The sequence below is a fragment of the Rhinolophus ferrumequinum genome, chromosome 12 (assembly GCF_004115265.2).
Source record: "Rhinolophus ferrumequinum isolate MPI-CBG mRhiFer1 chromosome 12, mRhiFer1_v1.p, whole genome shotgun sequence".
NCBI lineage: Eukaryota > Metazoa > Chordata > Mammalia > Chiroptera > Rhinolophidae > Rhinolophus > Rhinolophus ferrumequinum.
In genome coordinates this window covers 52240213-52261181 of record NC_046295.1, presented here as the reverse complement: position 1 = coordinate 52261181, position 20969 = coordinate 52240213, and the positions used below count along the sequence as shown (strand labels likewise).

At 44.2% G+C, this 20969-nt stretch overlaps 2 protein-coding genes across 5 annotated transcripts in view; one reads left to right on the top strand and one right to left on the bottom strand.

Annotated features, from left to right (window-relative positions):
* Positions 1-617, top strand: part of GNE (glucosamine (UDP-N-acetyl)-2-epimerase/N-acetylmannosamine kinase) — a 45748-nt gene extending 45131 nt beyond the window's left edge. Inside the window, exon 14 of the transcript XR_004424695.1 lies at positions 481-617. The gene's annotated coding sequence lies outside the window, so the exon portion shown is untranslated. The remainder of the gene's footprint in view (positions 1-480) is intronic.
* CLTA (clathrin light chain A) lies at positions 464-18974 on the bottom strand. Of its 4 annotated transcripts, XM_033123482.1 has the most exons (7): positions 18620-18974; positions 13038-13075; positions 11465-11582; positions 7379-7490; positions 3009-3062; positions 1836-1871; positions 464-914 (listed from the first exon to the last, which is right to left on the bottom strand). In XM_033123482.1, the coding sequence occupies exons 1-7, from the start codon at positions 18834-18836 to the stop codon at positions 743-745; spliced, it is 747 nt and encodes a 248-aa protein (XP_032979373.1). In that variant the 5' UTR covers positions 18837-18974; the 3' UTR covers positions 464-742. The 4 variants fall into 4 exon arrangements, with proteins under 4 accessions (XP_032979373.1, XP_032979374.1, XP_032979375.1 ...); XM_033123483.1 differs by lacking the exon at positions 1836-1871; XM_033123484.1 differs by lacking the exon at positions 3009-3062.
* Positions 18975-20969: the final 1995 nt, after the last annotated feature.

Sequence of the window (20969 nt, the reverse complement as noted above, 5' to 3'; positions counted from 1 at the left end):
ATAAAGGATTTGACACTAGAGATATGAGCAGAGCACTAGGAGAATCGGAGTAACGGGGCCAGCCCACCCTAATGCCATCCTGACTCAGGTGTAAAGCAGAGGAGTAAAGGTCCCACTGTAGACCCCAAAGAGACCCCCCCACTGAAGTCTATCCAAGACCCCGAAGTAAGGGACAATGACAAACACAAGCCATCTGAGCGAAAATGTCTAGGTTGGTGAGAATTCACACAGAGCTCTATCTTAGATAGGCAACACGGGGTTCACTTTTAGCCCTGGAACTCCCTTTTCAAATGGAAACTTCCATGGAATCCTACTGTAGACTTGGAGCATTTTAGTTCAAGACAGGGGTGGATGCCCAAGGGCTGTGCCTCTTCAGCCCTAGAAATGATGGAAGTACATCCCTCCTCCCTTCAACCTCACTTCAAACTGCAGCGTATCTTGAGGTAAATAATGAAGCTTCACGTTTATTGTTTGAAACAGATTTATTCTCAGAATAATGCACAGAAGCACAGGTCGAGGCTACTGCTGGGAGGCTTCCCTCCCTTCCTCCGCCACCGCCGCCCCCTCCTCTCTGAATGCCAGGGAGAGCACAGATGAAGGAAGAAACATGCAATCACAATGATCAACTCTAAAGACAAAGGTTTGGTCCAAAAGAACTCAACATAATTAATCCAATTTTGTGAAGAGCTTCACCGAGGAAGCTTAAGATACTGCAGACGTAGTGTTTCCACAGGGTGGCTCTTCAGTGCACCAGGGGGGCCTGCTTGAGGGAGATGAGCACAGAGCGCATGCGGGAGACGTCTTTGGCCTGCTTGCTGGACTTGGGGTTAAAGTCACAGAGCCGGGCCACCCGTTCCCACTCAGTGCCTGGGGACGATTCGTCAATGTCATTTACAAAGGCTTCTTCTGCTGCCCTGGAAGCAACAACAAAATATGTTGGTTTAATGCAGAACATCCGGTGAGCTACCTGGTGGCTGCCTTGTTACAGAAGTGACTGCGTCTTCATGCCTGGCATTCTGGTGTTCCAAAGGATCACAGCCCCTGGCCGTGGTCAGCTCTCCTAGGCACGGGGTGCCCGGACTGCCGTGTAAAATGTTGGAATACAGGTGTTTGGTTCAGGCTCTCGCTCTGTGTCCATCTCTGCTGATACAGAGCATTAAACAAGCAAGTCCTCAGCCAGCTACACTCTTCATTACTAAGAGCAAAGCAGCAGGCTGGTCAAGAACTTGAACAGTAGTTTATGTTGGGCTGTACTAAGTTTCAAGTAAATTTAGAGACTTCTAAAAAGTCCACAGGTCATTGCACAGTAGCCTCTGGATTTATTCGTAAGGCTGGAGAGAAACAGGGCAGATCCAAAGAAATTCAAGACAAGCTCCCATGCTAGCAAGCACTAGAGACTAAAGCCATTCTGGAAGGGGTTTGTCGGGACATTCTCCAGTTCAGCCATTTTCCCTCCAGCCAGGTGCCTTGGGCCACTCGGCACACTGTGGCAGGGGTGGGCACCCAATGGCTGGAGAGCCAGTCAGTGGTAGGTGCTTTGTGGTGGGACGCTGCTCCAACATTCTTTCAGTCAAGGTCGGCCCACCCACAGTTGAGAAGCAGCTGGTGGGAGCTACAGCCCAAAAGGACAGTGGTAAAAAGGGGGAAGACGCACTATGTTCATCTACTCCGACAAGCACCACGGGCAAAGCAAAAGCGATGGAGATGGCTGGTCTGTGGGGACAGGGTGGCACTCACAGGGATGGCCGTGGCAAACACCGCTGAAGCCAGAGCCACTACAACACTGCGATTGCATGGCACACACAGTTAGGGGCAGTGAGAAAGATTTACTTAACTGTTCTAGGCTGTAGCAAGGATGGTTTATGTTTGTGCTTAAAGGTGAAAAGAAAAACAAGGAGAGAAACTTTAGGTCAGATATAGAAAATGAGAATGAGCTCAATGCAGATGGCCTGTAAGCTAGACATGCCCTTGCCGCTCTGTTTACGCTTGGGGACGTGCAGCTGGCTTTGCTGGGCCACCCTGCTGCCCAGCAAACCCAGACTCGACCTTTGCAGTCTCCATTTCTACTCCAGAGAGAATGTGCAAAAATCAAATCCAACACCACCTGTAAGTCCAGCATTTCACAAGTCTCATTGCAAATACATCTGGGGGCCCAGGAAACCCAGTTCTGTCTTCTAATGGGATGAACAGCTCAGTCACAAGCCCTCAGCCTGTGGTCCACCCTCCCCACAAATTCCTCTTCCTCCATTCCACCCTCATCTCTCTTTAATCAAAAGCTAGTCCTAATGTTGAAGGAGGAAACAACTGTTTCCAAGTCCTCAGCAATACTGCTATGACAACAGGAATCTTAAAGAAAACTTTTTTTAAATAAGCTTTTCCAGAGAAGATGCAGTTTTCTTTGGGGGGAAAGCCCAAGTGGCCCCTATCAGATAGCTTTCGCCATCTCAGCTTCAAAGCTGGGGCCTTTCTGCAAGGGTGAGGAGACAGGGCATCAGAAGCTGGCCACTGAAGAACGACATGCAAGACCACAGAGACACAGTTAGAGGACCCCACTGGGGACAACCCCCCTGTTCTGGACTCTTCTGCCCTAAGGGAGAGACAACCGACTCTGTTCTTTGAAGGAACCAAGTGTGGAAAATGCTGCCCCCACTGGCTCCCAACCTGGGATGTCCACCCCCCCTTCCCACCTGGGATAGGGAGGCAGCAGTGCTCAGACCCCACCCCACTCCCCAAACCTTCCCAGACAAGATCACAAATGACCCACGTTGTGAAAGGAAGTCAGCTTCCTTCCCTCCAAAACCCCAATACGAAAAATGGCCGAGTTGCAGGGAATCATGATTCTGCAAGACAATCAATGGATCGTACCCCCAGCTTATCAAGTCTTAGGCAGCCCCCACAGTGCCAATTTGCAATCATTTAAAAAGCAAAGCAACTTGTGACATAAAAGGAACATTAACTAAATGAAAAGTAGAAAGAAAACAAGAAAAGGAATTAGTTTTGCAACATACACATAACCAATCACGTCAGCGAAGGGTTGTTTGTAGAAAGCTTCATCTGCCACCCTAGACAGCAAGAGATCCAAAAGGCAGGCAAGCAGGCAGGAAAAAAGAGAGAACATTGAGAAGCAGAAACATCTCAAATCCACAATAGTGGCACAGCTGTGCTCCGGGGAGCTGTTCCCAAGGCTCCATCCTAACCCAGCAAGGCTTTCAGCACTGGAGACCAGTAGGCAAGGTTTCCCACTGGCCTTCCCCAGGGGGGTTCACCCCTGGCCTTCCCCGGGCCACAACAAGCATTTCCTAAGCACCCACTTACGGGCTAAGCCCTTTTATAGCCATTGTGTCAGTTCAGTCTTAACCCCAACAACCTCGGACACTGGACGTTCTCAGCACTTCACAGATGAGGGGGGAGAGGCTGAGAAGCAGCATCTCGCGCAGCGGCCAGTGCCAACAGGGGCCGCAGAACTCACAACCAAGCTGCCTGCCTCTTCTCCTGCACAGTAATACTTCCTCCCGCTGGGGGTGCCCAGGACGCCATGCCAGCTTCCTGCCAGCCTCAGTCATATCACCGGACCTCAGAGCTGCCACACACCAGATGCATTAGGTCCCAAAGCCAGTTTTATCTTGGATTATCTGACTACTGCTTCCTACACTGGCTGAGTGGGATCAATTTGCAGTATCCTAGGAACACATATGGTCATTTCCAAATTCCCACCTTAGAAAAAAGGCAGCCGGAGGCAAGTGGTCTGGTGGCAAGAACTACAGACAAGGGTTCTGGCTCTGGCACTGTGTACCCTGAAGTACGACTGTCCGCTCAGTCCATGCCAGACTTCACTGCTTTGACAAGGTGCAGCCCAGAAGCTAGAACTTCATCCCTCAACTTGCACATCAGATCGGAGCAAAATGGTAGGAAAGGGGGGAGGGGCAGGCTGAGTGGAATTTACACTGCAGGGGACAAGCTGGCTTAGACTCTGCGGCCCCAGGCTGCCTACCTTGTCCACGGTGGGTGGGCAGGGCAGGGAACCAACCTCGCCTCCCTCAAGAAGCCTTACCCTGTCCTTTGCCAGGTTAGTTCGGGGCACAGGAGTGGGAGGGCCTTTTTTTCAAGGACAATCATGCCTGGTTATTAACTAAGATCACGTATTTATTTGAAATTCTAGTAATTTTAATTTCAGTTTATTTTTAAACTCACACATACCCTTCCTTCTTTACCATTTTGGTTTCTACATAGGTGTTTTGTGGAAATTTAAAGAAAGCAAAAACAGCCTGATTGTAACTCAAAGTGAGTCAGCAGGAAAACAGAGATGTTTGTGGGCCGAATGAGTGGGAGGGAAAGGAACAGCAGGCCAGCTTGTAAACCCATAATCCTTTTAGTTTACACAAAGGACTAAACCTAATCAATTTCAGTGTGTACTTGCTTCTGCAGAAAATAAAGGTTTAAGGACTCCTGTCAAGCCATGGCTAAGACAACAAAAGCTTGAATGTTCGGCTTTTGCTCCTTTGCAGCTAGCCCCAAGACTAAAGAGCTTGTCTGTGACAGCTCGGCCACTTAAGAACCAGGACAAAGGGAAAAAACACACACAGCCAACACAGGCGGCCCCTCCACCTGTTTGTTCTTCACCCACCAGACAGAGTGACCTTCAGGCAAGGGAGGAAGGGGCTTAGGGAAGCCTGCTGGCAGGGAAGAGAAGGGGAGATGCCTCCCGGCCTGACCACAGGGCGCACAAGAGGCCAACACACAAACAGCCCAGAGCTGTCATGGAAAAAACGTTTGCCTTCACTGGGAATCTGGCGTTCCCAAACTTTCATTCACAAGCCTTGAAAGGGATAAAAGGGGAGCTGTTTCTGTTATGGATTGGAAAAGGACATATTCTGGGTGGTTCTCGATGATTAAACTCACCTGACTGGCTCCTAAGAGAATTCTTTCCCACAGGCTGTCACTTAATTCATGACACCTGTGCAGAGACATTTAGGCCCCTACTTGGGATAAAAGAAGGGAGATGCAGCCTGAAGACTGACGCCAGACTAGAGATGTTGACTCGAGAGCAACAGCTACTGACTGTGGTCCGCCCACCGCCCAGCAGAGCCTGGCACAGATGTGCTCTGACAGCTGCAGCTGAGGGCATCGGGAAGGCAGGAAGCCTGATGACACACTCATAAAAACAGGCCCTTGCTTTCCGAGTCTCCTCTTTCGCACTTCTCTGCCTTTCTGCCTTGTCTTTGTGGTCCCCCTCAAACATCCAACTGCTACAAGAGTCACCCAGGGAGAATGACATTGCTTGAAATGAACACCCTCATTTTCTTTTCTCAAAATATTCACTATTTACCTGTGGACAGACAATGAGGAAGATAAGTCACTTTACACATATAATGGGACTTATTCCTTTAGTTCCACGGGACTCTAATGTTCGAGTCACACATGGACGGGCAGGGGGAGCCATCAACAATGTCAAAGTCCCTGCAGAAGTCACCCAAAGTGGCTCTATAATGGCTTCTACCTCCGCCCACAAGAATCACTGGCAGAAAATGTAAATAAAAACCATCCCTCTGTCTTGGAACTCTGGTGACAGTGGCTAGTGTGCCACTAGCTTTACACACTCAGGGTCAGACAAGGTTTCTACAACACAAGTGACCTGGTCTCTGAACAGCTCAAATTCTCAATTAAGTGGTAAATTTAAGTCTCCTCCCCTCTCTAAAACCTGAGGTTTATCTATGAAACCACCCAACCCAACATTCTACAATTCTACATAAAGAAAGGTACCAAGCCCTTAAATCAATGCCTGGGGAGACTAAACCTTGAAGACTCAGCTCCTAAAAACGGTGTAATTATTCTCTTCAAGGACAACCAATTCTGTATACAGACAGAAGGGATACAGTTTAGCAAAACTGCAATGGAAGCCTGTTCCCAACATAATCATTTTTTAAGTCTTAAGTATCTGAATGTCAACCTGCCTAAGCCTCAGGGACCCGTGAGAGGGGGGTCAGCCCAGTTTTACCAAGTACTTCAAAGTGGACTGACTCATGGGCTGAGGCAACTCGCTAGGGGAAACGGCCTCACACGGTGCTCGCATGAAGCACCCATTCACCTTTCTGGAGAGATGTGAACGTGCATCTGGGGGAAACCATCTTGACGGAGGACAGGCTAAAGGAGCTTGGCCCTGTCAGCACTTCAAACTGACCACAAGCTCAGCAGAAGCCCAGTAGCTAATCCTACCCTCAGTTTCTCAGGGCCCAAGCCTGACAGCAGTCCCCACCATACTTAGCACAGAACTTCAAAGGGAACCCAACAAACACGAGAATGCGTCGTCCACAGAAGGCGGCCAGGACAGACGCTCAAGCCTGGCATGAGGGGCGGCCACAGGACACAGGGAGCTGCAGACTGCTGTACCAACAGCCCATCTGTTCTGTCACAGTTGCCCCACAGGGCACAGGCGGGCTGGCAAAGCAGTCAGCTCCCTCTTTTCTGGCAGATTTCCATCTAATATTGCTGACAGAGACAAGGGCACTTCAACCCATTTCCACCCCTGAGACCAGGAACCTAAGTCTCTTTACTCTGAAAACCAAAAGGATCCCAAGAGCAGTCTGGCCCGTCTTTACACTGCAGGGAGCAAAGTCCGAGTCCAGCAGGGAAAGCAAGCCCATCGTCTCACCCCGAGGCGGGCAGCACTGCCTCCGCCTCTCTTTCTGAGCTGCTTCCAAGTGAACTCAAAACGTGGGGCATTAAAGCCTACAGCCTCTGATCAGTGGGATGGGAGAATGTTTTCTCCCACAACCACTTGACTTTCAGTAAGTGAATCAATTCTGAAAAGAGCATTTTAAAAGTCAACTCAGGATTTTCTTAGACATAGCTAAGTACCAGAGAACCCTTAATTCTGAAATCACTGTGTTCGACGACCATCCTTGGCTACCTACTTACAAGGCACATTTCCCTGCCAAAGGACCTCTCCATGCAGCTTTCAGAGGGCAGGGATGGATGTATTTAGGGGACACAACATGAGCAAGTCTATAATCATCCCATAGGAGTGAGACCCTGCGGTAGTCATGAAAGCAGCCTTTCATTTCAGGGTTCCACTTTTACACGTGGACTTGATCCGAGAAGCAACTTTTCCTTTTGCTGTCTCCTACAATTACAGGCGGTGCCTACTAACCAAACTCTTAGTTGAAGAGCTAAACGCACCCTGACTGGGATGGCTGAAAGACTGAATTATGCTCACAAGACTCAAAAGACTTGCAACGCTTATGTTTTAAGCACTTTTTCAAAAACCCTCAAAGACATTTCATACTAAACGAGTCAGCAGCTGAGAAACTACACTGGCCGTTGGAAGTGGATCTGATTCAGTCTCGGAAAACAAGCCGTGCGAGAAGCCCCGTGCACTGACCTGTTGTTGGCTTTTGTTTTCTGTAGCTGTTCGTCCTGCCTCGCATACCACTCCTCCAGCTCCTTTACTGCTTTTTCTTTCCACTCTGCTTCTTGCTTCCGAGAATTGGCATCTGTGAAGGAAAGTAAAAGAAATACAAATGAAACCAACACAAATTCAAGTTCATTTCATCAGTCTCTTGGTCGTATCATGTTTATGCTGTGTGCAGGTTTGTGTGCTGGAGGGAGAAGAGTTGGGACAGAAGATAAAATTCTGTTTTCCCTGTTTGTACAACCAGCTCTCGATCTTAGTGATTCTACTCAAGGAGTTTGACCACGTTTTATCCCAGTCCCCTGACACCGTAGTGGATCACTATTTTGGGGTGTTTATTTTGGGGGGAGGGAGTGGAAATACTTTTAATAGAAAAAAAGCCTTTGGAGGCACCAACTGGGGAAAAGGCAATTATGGATGATTCTTTAATAATGCTACCAATATTAGTTCAGGGTGGACTATTCATAATCTTTTCACAAAATCTTCTCACAAACTATTCCACTCCCCAGGTGGACAATGGTTTTGTAAAACACAGACACTCTCTTAACTAAATATGGGAGAAGTACTTCTATGAAGCAGGGAGCGATTAGGAATATCAGTGTCTGAGAGGATTCAGCAACCAGGGACGGCAGAATAAAGATATTTAAGTTGAGGGGACCACAAAATATCTATTCCTGCTTAGATGCAGAGCGAGTGTGCGGCAGAGCTGGATAAAATGAAAAGAGAAACTCCAATGGAGAGAATTGCGGGGAGGGGGGATCACTATTAACAGTTACCCCAAGGTTCTAGAAGTTACAGAGAGTAAATGCACACCTAGCAGGGAGTTTCTCAGGACTAAATACAGGTTTTCCTAAGACATTTAGCCAGAGACATGTCAGTAGATAGTGTGAGAGAAAGAAATACAGGTCCGAGCTACTGCTACAACTGACACTTGAAGCTACCCTGATACTTCACTTGAAACATGTTCTTAGGACATTCTCTCTGGCAGGTGTTTTGTAGATGTCTCATTTAATCTTTACAATCCCAAGAAGGTAAACTCGTCTCATATTCAGCAGTGATAAAAACTACAGCTCAGAAAATTTGAGAAGATTTCGTAAAGGTTACAGTAAGTGGCAAAGCCAAGATTCAAACCGAGGTCCAACTCTGAAGCTCATGTTCTTACTTCATGCTGCTGTCTCAGGGGCGAAAGGGAAGCAAGCCTAGAAATAACCACAAGATGTGACTAGAAGGCGGTCACCACTGATCCTGACCAGAGGTTAGACGGTGCAGAGCCAGAGCCTGTAGTTAGTAGTGTCCTGGGGTGGGAGTGGGGAGGAAGCAGTGGTGCTAGAAAAGAACCACCTGGAAGAAGAAATTAAGCATTTTGGGGCATTTTTAGGGCCTTTACAAGAAATGTCTTATAAGAACAACCTGCAGGAAGCAGTCTGTAACTACTAGAAATAGCATTAGCATCCAGAAGCTCCCCCACAGTTCCAGGTTATAAAAGAACTTTTTACCGTTATCTGTTATCTAACTTATCAGAAGGTGACCTATCGCTCACTAGAATTATTTTACTCAGATTCTCCACTGATGACAAGTATACAGAGTGTACTTCTGATGGTTGTCTGTCCATGACATTAAGTGTATGCGGAATGAGAGATACCATGGGCTGACGGTGACATGGGGACAATTAAAAAATACCAAGTTAAAATGCAAGGTCTCCTTTTCAACAGTGGTGAAATTACTTCCAAGAAATTATTTTTGATTGAAGAGTATTTTCTTTCTGTGTAGTCTGATAATTTTTTAAATGTTATTATATAGTAGGAACAAAGTATCTCTCAAAATGTTATTTAAATAAAAATTGTGTCCACCTGCACAAATTGTAGACACTGCATAAAACAGTCTCTTTATACTGTCTTCTTGCTTTTACAGATTTATGAAGTGACACTGGCAATAAGACTTTAGAACTCTTAAATGCTTAGGTTGATGATACAAAGATCCAAGCTGTAATACAATCTCTTAGTATCTGGGAAGGAGGAGGAGGAGGGAAGGATATAGAGTCCCCTTAGACAGCAGGGCACAGTGACAGCTGTCTTCTCCTCTGGCTATCCGCATTAATGTTCACAGAAAATTATCTGAGAACAGTCAGTAGCTAAGCTGAAAACCACTGGCACTGGTTCTCTATTCTTAGCATCTTGTGCTTTCTCATGGTTCTCGCAAGGAAAAAAAGGTAAACCTGAAGAAACACCTAGTTCATGGACACATTTAATTTGATACAATCAGAACACAAGTGTGCAATGTGATAATTGAAAAGGAAACCACAATTTTTCCAAACACCAAAGTGTACTCTCTCCATGGAAAAGACAACTTTGCTAAACTTTGGGGAAAGATCAAGTTGAGTTCTGTAACATGAAAAATATTCCAGTAGTACTAATACCAGCCAAATCTTGCCTCTAAGCCTATTATGAAGAGATATACAAAGAACAAGCAAGGACTGAAGCTGCCAGCATCATGAAGACCTATTTCATCTTTCTAAAGCTGCACTATCCACTACAGTAGCTACTAGCCACATGCGGCTATTTATTAAAATTAAATGAAATTTGAAAATTAGTTTCTCAGTCATACTCGCCACATTTCAAGTGTTTAATAGCTACAGGTGACTGGTGGCTACCATACCGGAAAGCACAGATACAGCATATTTCCATCATCATTGACACAATTACTGGTTAGTGCTGTAAAGGTTCAAACAAGTATGCCCTATGCTCTGAAAGCCACATAAGCTGGGATGGAAAGACAACAGATTTTACACTAATTGGCTGTGTTATCTGAGTCATGTCCCTTCCTATTTCTAGGTGTCAGTTACCCCTTCTGAAAAATAGGAGTCATGTTTTCACTAGTTCAGTGGTTCCCAAGAAGGACTAATAATGCTGACATTGTGGTTACATAGCAGAACATCGAATTTCTAAGTGTACAATATTTAGGCATGAAGTATGTGATATATGTATCTTCAAAGTAGAAAAAATTGTGTGTATAGTCATAACACACGTGTGTGTCTAAAACATACACATACACGCATTTATATAAAGATAAACCAATACGTCAAAATTTTAATTACTGATTCTACGGGGTCCACATGTTCATTTTACTCTTCTATTATTCTGTGTTTGAAATTTTAATAAAAAGTTGAGAAAAGAATACTCGTGGGTATCATCCCCACGTTCTGCCATACCTCTCCAACCTGCATGTATACATATCAAGTCTCTCCTGACTGACTGACCCACAGCTGACACCACAGGCCAGGCTGGCAGCAGGCACTGGTCAAGGGCTCAGCCTGCCCGGCGAGATGGGGTACACTAAACGCGTGTGGCTGAAAGGATGGGTACGGACTCTGAAGGAGGGCAGACTGAAGCTGAAATTCTGAGTCTCATACTTCTTAGCTGTGTCATTCAAAAACTTAGTCTACCTGTGCTTTTCACTCTTCTCATCCATAAAAATGTAAAAACTTACCTTCCAAGGATAGTAGGGTAAGCAAAACCAACTGTACGTGTTTCCTAACATACCTCACATTTCCCCCTTAAGTGTTACCTTAAATTCAGCCTTCAAATGATAATGGACTATTACGTCTCTGACATGGATAGAACACCTTCAAGTTTCCAAAGCATTCTCAAAATTACCACCTCTGAAAACCCTTGGGGTTGGTAACACTGATCTTATTCCACAGGTGAAGAAACCGACTCTGCAAGGTTTGGGTAAGCAAGAGCCCACAGTTGGTAAGAGTTAAGGCTGGGCATTACACCCAGTCTTTCCCCCCAAGTCCACGGCTCCTTTCCACGCCCCGCCCCACACTTCCTGAGGATGCACACGGTGGCTCTCTGGGCTGCCCTAGTCCTTACATAACTGCCTGTGATTAAGCATCTCCATGTGGGGAGCCTTGTGACCTTCAGGCTGAGGAAGAGCTCTTCCCAAAGACTAGACAAGGACATTATGGCTAATTCAAGTTAAAAAGGGATAAAAGTAGAGTCAAGATCAATTATTCCACTGAAAACAGACACCCCCAGACAGAAAGGGATTCCTTACCAAGGGCTTCCAAGCGTTCCGTTTGCTCTTCTCTCCATTTACGGATACTTTCAGGCTCTGATTGCAATCGATCCACTTGTGAAATAGCTGCATAACTGTCTGTTGGACCATTACTCTCCTTAAAACAAAACACAATTGTCCTCTATCAGTACCCACGACTCCTTCCTGAAAGGCACTTCCAATTAGAACTCCTGGTTATGGACAGCACTGACAGCTGTAAAATGTTAAAGGAGTACCTCAGCATTAACACAACCTAAGATGCTGCGAGGGCGCTTTCATTATTACTGCACTTAATCTTCGCAACCCAGGAGGAGGCAGCGTAGCTGTTACCCTATCTGTTAATAAATGGGACATGAGCGCAAGATAAGGAAAGTCGGGGAGGTGAGTAATGGACTGACTAGGAAACAGTGTTATCAGTTTTCTGTCTCACTCTAAAGGCCAAATTCTAAACCAGGGACTGGAAACTACAGTACAGGCTGGCCGCCTGTTTTTATAAAATTAAATTTTACCAGAACACAGCTATGCCCATTCCTTTATGTACTGTCTATGGATACTTTCGTGTTATAGCAAAAGAGTTGTATGACAGAGACCGTATGACCCACAAAGCTTAATATGTTTACTATCTGCCCCTTTACAGAAAAGGTTAATTCACCTTTGGTTTAAACCAATTAGACTAATCTAACCCTTCTCGCCAGTTAACTGGTTGAGGGATGGGCAGAAACCCAGGCATAAGCTAGGCACCATGCTGGTCCCGCAGGCTACAGTGACGACTCGGTTGGTCCAGAGGGAAATGCAGTAGGTGGGTGGGAGAAGAGGAGAAACTTCTGTCTTGTTCTAGATAACAAGACATGCACATGTGAGGCCTGGCAGTGCTGCAGCCATTTCACCACCATGAAAAAAGCCTGAGTATGAAACTGCACACTCGGCAGGCAGAGCCAGAGTCCTAGAGGAACTGAGTCCGAGTTTGGTCTGAGGACACCTAACCTAGCTCAAGGCTCTTTCAATTATACAAACTTGTTACGTTCTCTATGTTTAAGCCAATGCAAGCGGGGTAGCAAGTTGAGAAAGTTTGATGGTACAGAGGAAAAGAATGGTATTCATCACAAATACCCGCCCCCTGAACTTCCAATACAATCTAAAAGGTTCAAATGCTGGCCCCACCACACACTGCCTTTGTCATCTGTCTACTGATTTAACCTGTGTGCCTCAGTTATTCATCTATAAAACAGGAACAACAACACAGGTCCCTCAGGTTGTTGAGAATTAAATAAGATAAAGTATAAATAGTGCTTGACATGGTGGGTGACAGTGTTTAAATTCACCATCATCATCACCATGAAGGGTCATTTCTGGAGAATAAAGATGGTAACACCAGGGCCAAGTCAATAACACTGTAAAAGAATGCTCTACCAGTGTCACTTCCCTTCAAATCCTACTTTGGCAAGTAACATACCAGCTACTGATACATCCAAAAAGTCAAGGGAGTAGGGTCCTTTCTAGGTCAGTCAATTCAAATCACAGGAAAGGAAAACTCTCGCCCACTATCATTCAATGTAATCATAATACTCTGTACCTGGTAGTATTCGCCATTCATCACTCCTTCAACAGCATCTGTAAGACATAAGATCGCAGTGTGTCAATCGTAGCTGGTCATGCTGGGCCAAAGGGTTACAGAGTGTAATGTAGTATTGTATGTTGTCGGTACTCTAAGTAACTCCAGGCCATCCGGGTACTAGATATAACAATAAGCAACTTTTTAGTTAATGAAACCAAGATGCGCTTATACAAAATGACTTCACCAAAATGTGGACAAATATGCCCCCAGCCCAAAAGCTTTTGAGATTCTGCTTTCTGGCTTAGAGGTAACACATCAAACAACTCCTCTGGTCTTGGTTCCTAACTGACTACAGGCATACCTCGTTTTATTGCACTTCACAAATGTTATGTGTGTTTTTTTCATTTGTTTGTTTTATAACAAATTGAAGGCAAGATCCTCCACCAGCAAAAAGATTACTCCCTTTAATGCAATACTCCCTTTATTGTGGTGGTCTGGAACGAAACCCACAGTATCTCTGAGGTATGCCTATAAATCCAATTTCAAATGCCCATTTCCCAAGTCAACCCTAACATTTTATCCATTCTTTTGGTTCTCTTGCTTTTTCCAATTACCATCCTCTTGATTTTGGTAGTACTGAAAACTTTATACATCATTTCCCCAGTGTGTCTCCCTGATACCAAAACCTTGGTTTTTAAAAACCGTAAATGGAGACAGAAGAAAATGTCATGTAATTTCATCACTCAGCCCACTGGTTTCTACCCTGTTAGTTAAATGCATATTCATCTATAGTATTAAACTCTCAACTTTATTAATATGAAGACACCTACTACTTATCCCTTCCAACATGCCAGACACGGTGTTAAACGCTTTATATACATTAAGATCTAATCCTCAAAACAAACCTATAAATATCAGCACTTTGCAAATGACCAGCCTTAGAATACACGTAGGGTTCCTGGAAGTTAATAAGGTATTCTTGAAGGGGCAGATAATGATGACAATATTTTCTCTCAAATTTATTTTTATGTTAAAGATATATAAGAAAAATATTAAATGCACGTATTATGAGATAAGCAGCTTTTAAAAAGTGGTGCAATACCTGAGCAAGCCAGGAAGTCACATCTGATAATCATCTGATAATTTGACACAAATACAAACTGCAGGATCTACGAATTTACCAACCCCCCTCAGCTTTGATCTGTTTCAATTGCTGGTTATGTATCTTGATAATTTCAACACATTTCTTATACTTTTCTTAACTTAATTTCCCTAATTTTACTCCTATGCTTTACTTATGATAGTACAAACATGAGTTTCTCTAAATTTTGGTCACTGACATTTTCTTACTTTAAATTACCTACACAAGTAATTTTTAAAGTACTCTATAATAAAGTTTTAGAAATGCAAAGTTTACCAAAAAACTAATAAAAGTACTTGGGGCAGGCATATTCAATTGCTCCTCAGTAATAAATTCCTTGATGGAGAATTGCGGGGTCACAGGATACATATTTTAAAGATTTCTGAACCAACTACTTGCCCCCCTTTGGCCTACCATTACATGACTACTATCAGTACACGACTGTCCCATTTCTCAGACCTAAAGAATGAGTTTTACCATTTTTAAAAATGTTTGCTAATTTGATAGCAGGAAAAAAAACCTTAAGGTGGCTTTGTTACGCCAATCTTGTTTTCTGTGAGGTAATCACTTACCTGACATTTCATTTCCTTTACTGAATTCTCAGTTTTGCCCATTTTCTGCTAACTTTTGATCTCTACGTATTCTCTCTGTATAATTTGTTCTCTCATACTGCAAATATTTCCCCATTGACTTTTTATATGATTTATGACACTTAACACCTAGAAGTACTTAACTTGAATGTGGTCACTATCAATTTATCCTTTATGATTTTTATATCTGCTTTTATGCTGAAGGCCTTTCCTATTGAGATATTCACTTTTCTTCTGGCACTTAAAAATAAGTCTCTCTTTAATCTACCTAAAATTTATTTTTGTGTAAGACAGAAAAGAGGGAGATTAATTTTAAATCCTAGAGCCTACAATGGCTAGTCTGGCCAGGCCGACATTCTGGTTAATATATTACAGAAAACACACCAAACTATCCAGTGCATATATTCCAGCCCAGGGCCATTCCCAATAGGAGAGACTTTGATCACTACTCCATCACGAAACTAGAAGCAATTCTCATCCCGCATCTCCTCTAAGTCACATGCTACCTGTCCTTTAGGTCAGAAGACTCAGCCACACCCCCTGGCAAATGCTTGAACTCTTCTAGTAACCGGACCACTGTACTGACACTCAACTGGCCCAACTCAAAGGATCGGCTGTTGCTACAGAAACATGCAGACAGGACATCTAAGGCGCCTTCATTTATTAGGACAACTAAGCTAAGGAACCTGATGCTCCAGAAGGAAACTGGCTAGGCCATTCCAGGACAGAAACAAGGGTCAGAATCTGTTTCCAGAGATAAGACTGTCCCAAACCCACCTTCAACCTCCCATGTTCCCCCACCATTGAAAGTCAAGCAGACCTGGGTCTGAATTCCAGCGGAGCCGTGTATTAGCTTGCTACCGTAGGATCACGGCTTAACTTCCACGATCAGTTCTCATCTGCAACAGGATGACACCACCACCCAGCCTGCAGACTTACTTACTGCACGGATCTTTAAGTATGGAGAGAACCTGGCATACAGGAAACGGGCAGTACTACTGAAGACAGTGCATGACATTTCCTTCAACTTCTCTCCACCACTGCTACCAAGAAAATGACTCTTCTCCGGAAAGCTTGCCTTTAATTCACACACCTCTCTTCCTCTTTCTCCCAAGAAAGGACTCGTCAGGAACATTGAAACAGTGCCTCACTGCCATATTCTCGTGGCCGCTCCTTAATCGCCTCTTATTCTCCTCCCTCCTCAGCCCTCGTGATTGAAGCTTTTCAACAGCTCTAGAACCAGGTTGCCTCTTTCCTGACCACTTGTTCTCCAATCCCCCAAACCACTTCACCCAGCTGGGTACCTCCCACATCTAAACTTACGACTCCACCTCTCCTGACAACTGAGGGAGGCAACCAGGGCTCTGGTCTAACTCCTCTGGTTTTCGCCTGCCTCCATCCTCCCTGGGCCTTTCCCCCAAGGCTGAGGGAGTCTAGATTATGTTCCTCTCTCCTCAATCTCTGTTAGAGCCTCCTGCTTATAAATCTTTGTATAGTAACACATCCGATACAGAACTCCCTCCTAAAATCTGTCTCAACACACTTCCCCCCCAAAAAAATCTATAGGTCTCGTAACACCTTTCTCTCCCTACTCCCAAGAAATAATAGTAGCTAGTTACTATATGTGTAGTAATCATAATACCAGGTTCTGTATGTAAGCACTTTACAGGTGCTCTCTAATGTAATCCTAGCAATCCTACGTGGTGTATAGATGCACCTTTATCAGAAGAAAAAACTGAGGCAGGGCAGTGGCGCTGGTGGTGGTTATATATGTTGCTGAGACCACAAAGTTAAACTCACATTAAAACAGTCTAGGACAGCACAGAATTTTGAGAGAGGAAGGGAGGGAAGGAAAGGTAAGGAGGGACAGGAGAGAGAGAGGGAGAAAGACACAGAGAGGGAGAGACCAACTAGTTCTCTAATCTCCAAAGGAAGTGCTGATCACTGCACTATTTTTTTCCTTCTGACCACTGCACTATTACCAACCCCGATGACACTGTCAGAGATTTGGTTTTCAATCACTAAACGCTTACTTCACTAAGAAAGTCCTTCCTAGGAACCAAGTCAGCAATCATCCCTTCCTTCCCTTTGCTGAAAGCCTGATGCACACGGGACCCATGTGTCCAACACTATTCTCTCCCTTTCACCTCTCCAAAGCGACAATCACCAAGATTTGCTGCTTCTGCATAGGACCCTTGGATCTGACATTTTTGCCCCTTCCTTTGGGCTACAACAGTGAGCAAGAGTATCATCTGTCCTTGAATCAGGACAGTCTTCTAACTATGGGTCCTGATTCTCCCAGCTCTGTCCTACCCAGGGCAGCCACAACTGCCTTTCAGAAATGACAATCTCTTACCCCACTACAAGACATACATAAAAAAACTGTCCAAGGGCGGGGAAACAGGGCTCAGCTATTGCCCTTTTTCTTAAGCAAGTCGTTTCTCTGTAGGACTCAATTTTCTATTAAATGAGGGAGGTAAACTTAGGACCTAAAAAGTACATTTTATGATTCTTAGGCAAATGTTAAAGAGCAGCCAAGAAAACAAAAAACCCTTATCACATAAAGCCAACTTCATCTCCCAGCCACAGCCCCGTTCAGTCCAACCTGCTTGCTATAAATTGCATTTTCAGGTATATTACACGTTCACATGTAATTTTCAGGTTTATTACATGTTCTTACTGGGGGACTGATTTGCTTAAGAGGCAGCATGGTATAGTATAAAAACTCAGAGACTGCAAACTAGCAGTCACTACACCCCAATACCCTAAAAAAGGTTCTGCTTGGCTTGGCATAGTAATTTGTGATTTCTGAGTCTGAATACTTTTCTGAAGAGCACTGCAGTAGTGCTCCAAAGCCTCAGTCCACAACACTATCTCACAGTATGTTCCTCTCATTTATGTTACCCACCTAGCCCCTGAAGGTTTGAGTTTAGGACACTCCCATCTGCCTCACCAGTTCCCTATTCTTCTTAATTACAATTTTTAAAGTAAATGAAAAGCCACGTTTCATTTCTTCTAGCTAATTTACTACTTCCCTATACTATGTTTTTTCCTCTCACCTCCACAATTCTAAACATCACAGGCAGATAAGGCATTCAAAGGTCAAACTGGCATTCTACTGCCTTTTTTGCTTTTTGCTTGAGTTTGGCTGGGAAAAAGCCATAGTACCTTCTCTCTTCGCCTTTTGGAAGATCGGTCCAAGCTAATCTTAGATTCTGCTTAGGCAACACTGCCTACCAAAGGTGTTCCCATAGGATGTAGTTTCGGGAATCCTAGCCAGTAATAATACGTTCGACAAATGGTAAAACTTATCCCTCTTGGGCCGGAGTTTCTCCAGAGCCAGAACATCCTCCTGGAGTTCCTTATTCACTCCTCCTTTCCATAACCCAACATTCTGTATACCTTAAGTGCTTAAATTATTGCACTGCCATTCTTGTTTGTATATCTCAAAAACGATACTATTTTTTTTCTGCCCTCATTTCCTAATCACTGGTCCTGTGCTGGGCTCAGACTTGCCTGTATGCCTGGCCAAATTGCGCCAATGCGGCTGAGCTTCAGAGGCGAGGCTCATGAAACACCAAGTGCTCAATGAAAAGTTCCGGAATTGAATGGGCTTCTTCGGGCTCCTTAGCCTATCACCCTATTTTCTTTGCTTTCTTGCTCCATCCGCGCCCAGGAGCGCTCGAACACACAGAACCAAGAAGGCGTCCCGAGCCTAGGTTTCTGCATGACTGGGCCGGGGTCTCGTTTCCTCTCTGCACTCAACCTCACGGTTCAGCAAGAACAAGAGCTACACAGAGCTCTCAGACCCATTCCTGGGCTGAGTTTCCAGATAAGTCCTCCCGCCCCAAACGAGCCCGCATTCTCACCGGGACCCCCCGGCGGCTCGCCGTGCGGCTGGGGCCCAGGAGCGCCGCCGTCCAGGATGGCGAAGGCCTCGTCGTTCTCGATGCCCGCAATCTCGCTCTCCTGCTGTGCCAAGAAGGCCGCAGCCGGGTCTTCCTCGCCCGCGCCAGCCACCCCGTTCCCCAGCGCGGGGCCTCCGGGAGCACCGGTGGGGGCGCCGAACGGATCTAGCTCAGCCATGACCGGCAGTTCAACGGCAAGTACACCGATGCTGAGAGAAGCTAACCAACCCACCGACACCGCGCCCGGCAGCAGCCGCTGTGGTGGCGTCTCCGATCAGTGGGCAAGCGAGAGGAGGAAGAAGGAGGAAGCGGAAACCCTGCCCCTATATCCGGTTGGTCTAGGCGGTATTGGAGAGCCGAACACGTAACAACCAATCAGAGAACAGCAGTATTCACGAGCTACCCAATCAGCAGGAGGAAGGGCGGGACCCCGAGGAAAACTCGTGACTCCGACAGTGCCTAGGGCGAGGGCGTTGAGCCTAATGGGTCAGAGCAAAGTGTAAGTAAGTGGCGCTCGGTTTAAAGCAGCTTTTCTCGCCTGGCCTTTGGGACTGTTATCGACACGGGATCGCCACCTCTGAGGGGATGCCGGAGATGAGGAAGTTAAGGCGGTGATGATTGGTGGATTACAAAAGAGGCAAGCTACTTAGGCTTTCTGAACCTCGGTTTCCTCATTTGTAAAATGGGAACGAGAATCCTGCACTCATCCCTCCCAGGACTGTTGGGAAGATTGAATCCTCGCACGGCTTTATACTTTTAAAAAATTATTAAAAATTTTTGTATTAACTCAATCATCTAACCTGGATTATTTTCTCCTGTAGAGCAGCCTGACTGAAATATGATTGATTCAAATCCATTATGATTTTTCTCCCCCATCGTATTTTTATAAAAAGGTGAATATATATTCTTTTACAAAGTCCTTTTGCAGCTCGTACGTCTTTTCAGAGCTAGACAGAAGTTTCTAGAACTGGAAAATTCCAAAGAGAACACCTAGTTCATAAGGAAACCAAGGCCCTGTATGGGAAAGGATCAGTCACAGGGAGTAAGTGGTCAAGAGGAAACCAAAACATGCTCAGAAAAATTCTCAGGGACAGACATATAATAGAAATTCCAGGGGATTCAGATAATGGTGTTTTCTAGACTTTAAAATAGCTATGACTAATGAGTGCAAAGAATTAAAAGGAAATGAGAATTTCAGCAGTTTAAAAATTTGAAAACTAAAATTTACAGGAGCTGATTTTAAAACTTCAATGGATGAATTTTAATACTGGATTAGACATAGCTGAAAAGAGAATTAGTGAACCAGAAGGTTGAGCAGAAAAATATCCAGGCTGAAACAGAATCAAAAGGGTGAAAAAACAGAAAAGAGCATAACAAATATATGGAATATGAGGAATAGGTTTTAAAAACATGAATTTTAGCTAGAAGGAGAGGAGAGAGAGAATGGAGAGATGTTAGAAAAGAGCTAAGAATTTCCCAAAATTGATTACATAAATCAAGCTAGAGATTCAAGAATCACCATAAACTCCAAGCAAGATAAAAATACCCTTCTTGAAAGAATTTCTAAAAATCTACGTGCCTCTTGGACACTCTTAAATTGACATCTATAGTGCCAGGTGGTACTAGACTAATCAGCGGGATCACTTCTTAAATTATATCAATGTCTAACCATTATGCCTCACACCTGAAATTTTAGTGTATGTGCTGCCGAAGCTAGCACTCCTGAAATTAATATAAAATAATATTGAATGTCAAAATAAAGTGTAAAAATAAATAAATTGAAATTAAATTTTTTCATAATAATTAGTAGCCAGGGATGTAATATCTAATATATTGTAAATATTGATCCTTCCAAATGAAATTGTTGCATTGCTCTTTTAAATATATCCAATGGCTTCTAAAGACCATAGTGATTTGATACCATCCATTAAAAAATACATGACAAAACTTTTCATTAACATTAAGAAATTTGAGATTCTTACTTTTGTTCCATGAACATATATTAACATTCCAACACTTGCTCCTAAATTCTATCCTATTAGAATTTTGAGCTTCAAACACTTTTATTGATTAACTTATCATACTTCTTTGTAACAAAAATTTGTAATATAAATATAATTGACTTTTAAAACACATCCCATGACCATAGGCTCTGAATGTTAAAATTTTGTTTTGGATTGACATCATAATTATTAATAGTGTAAGCTATAAAATATACCAGAAATTTTCATAAGTAATTATTAAATAGAAAAAGTAAAATTTTATTAGAAATTCTTATCTTAAAGAGGTAGATGGGCTTGTGTTATCTATT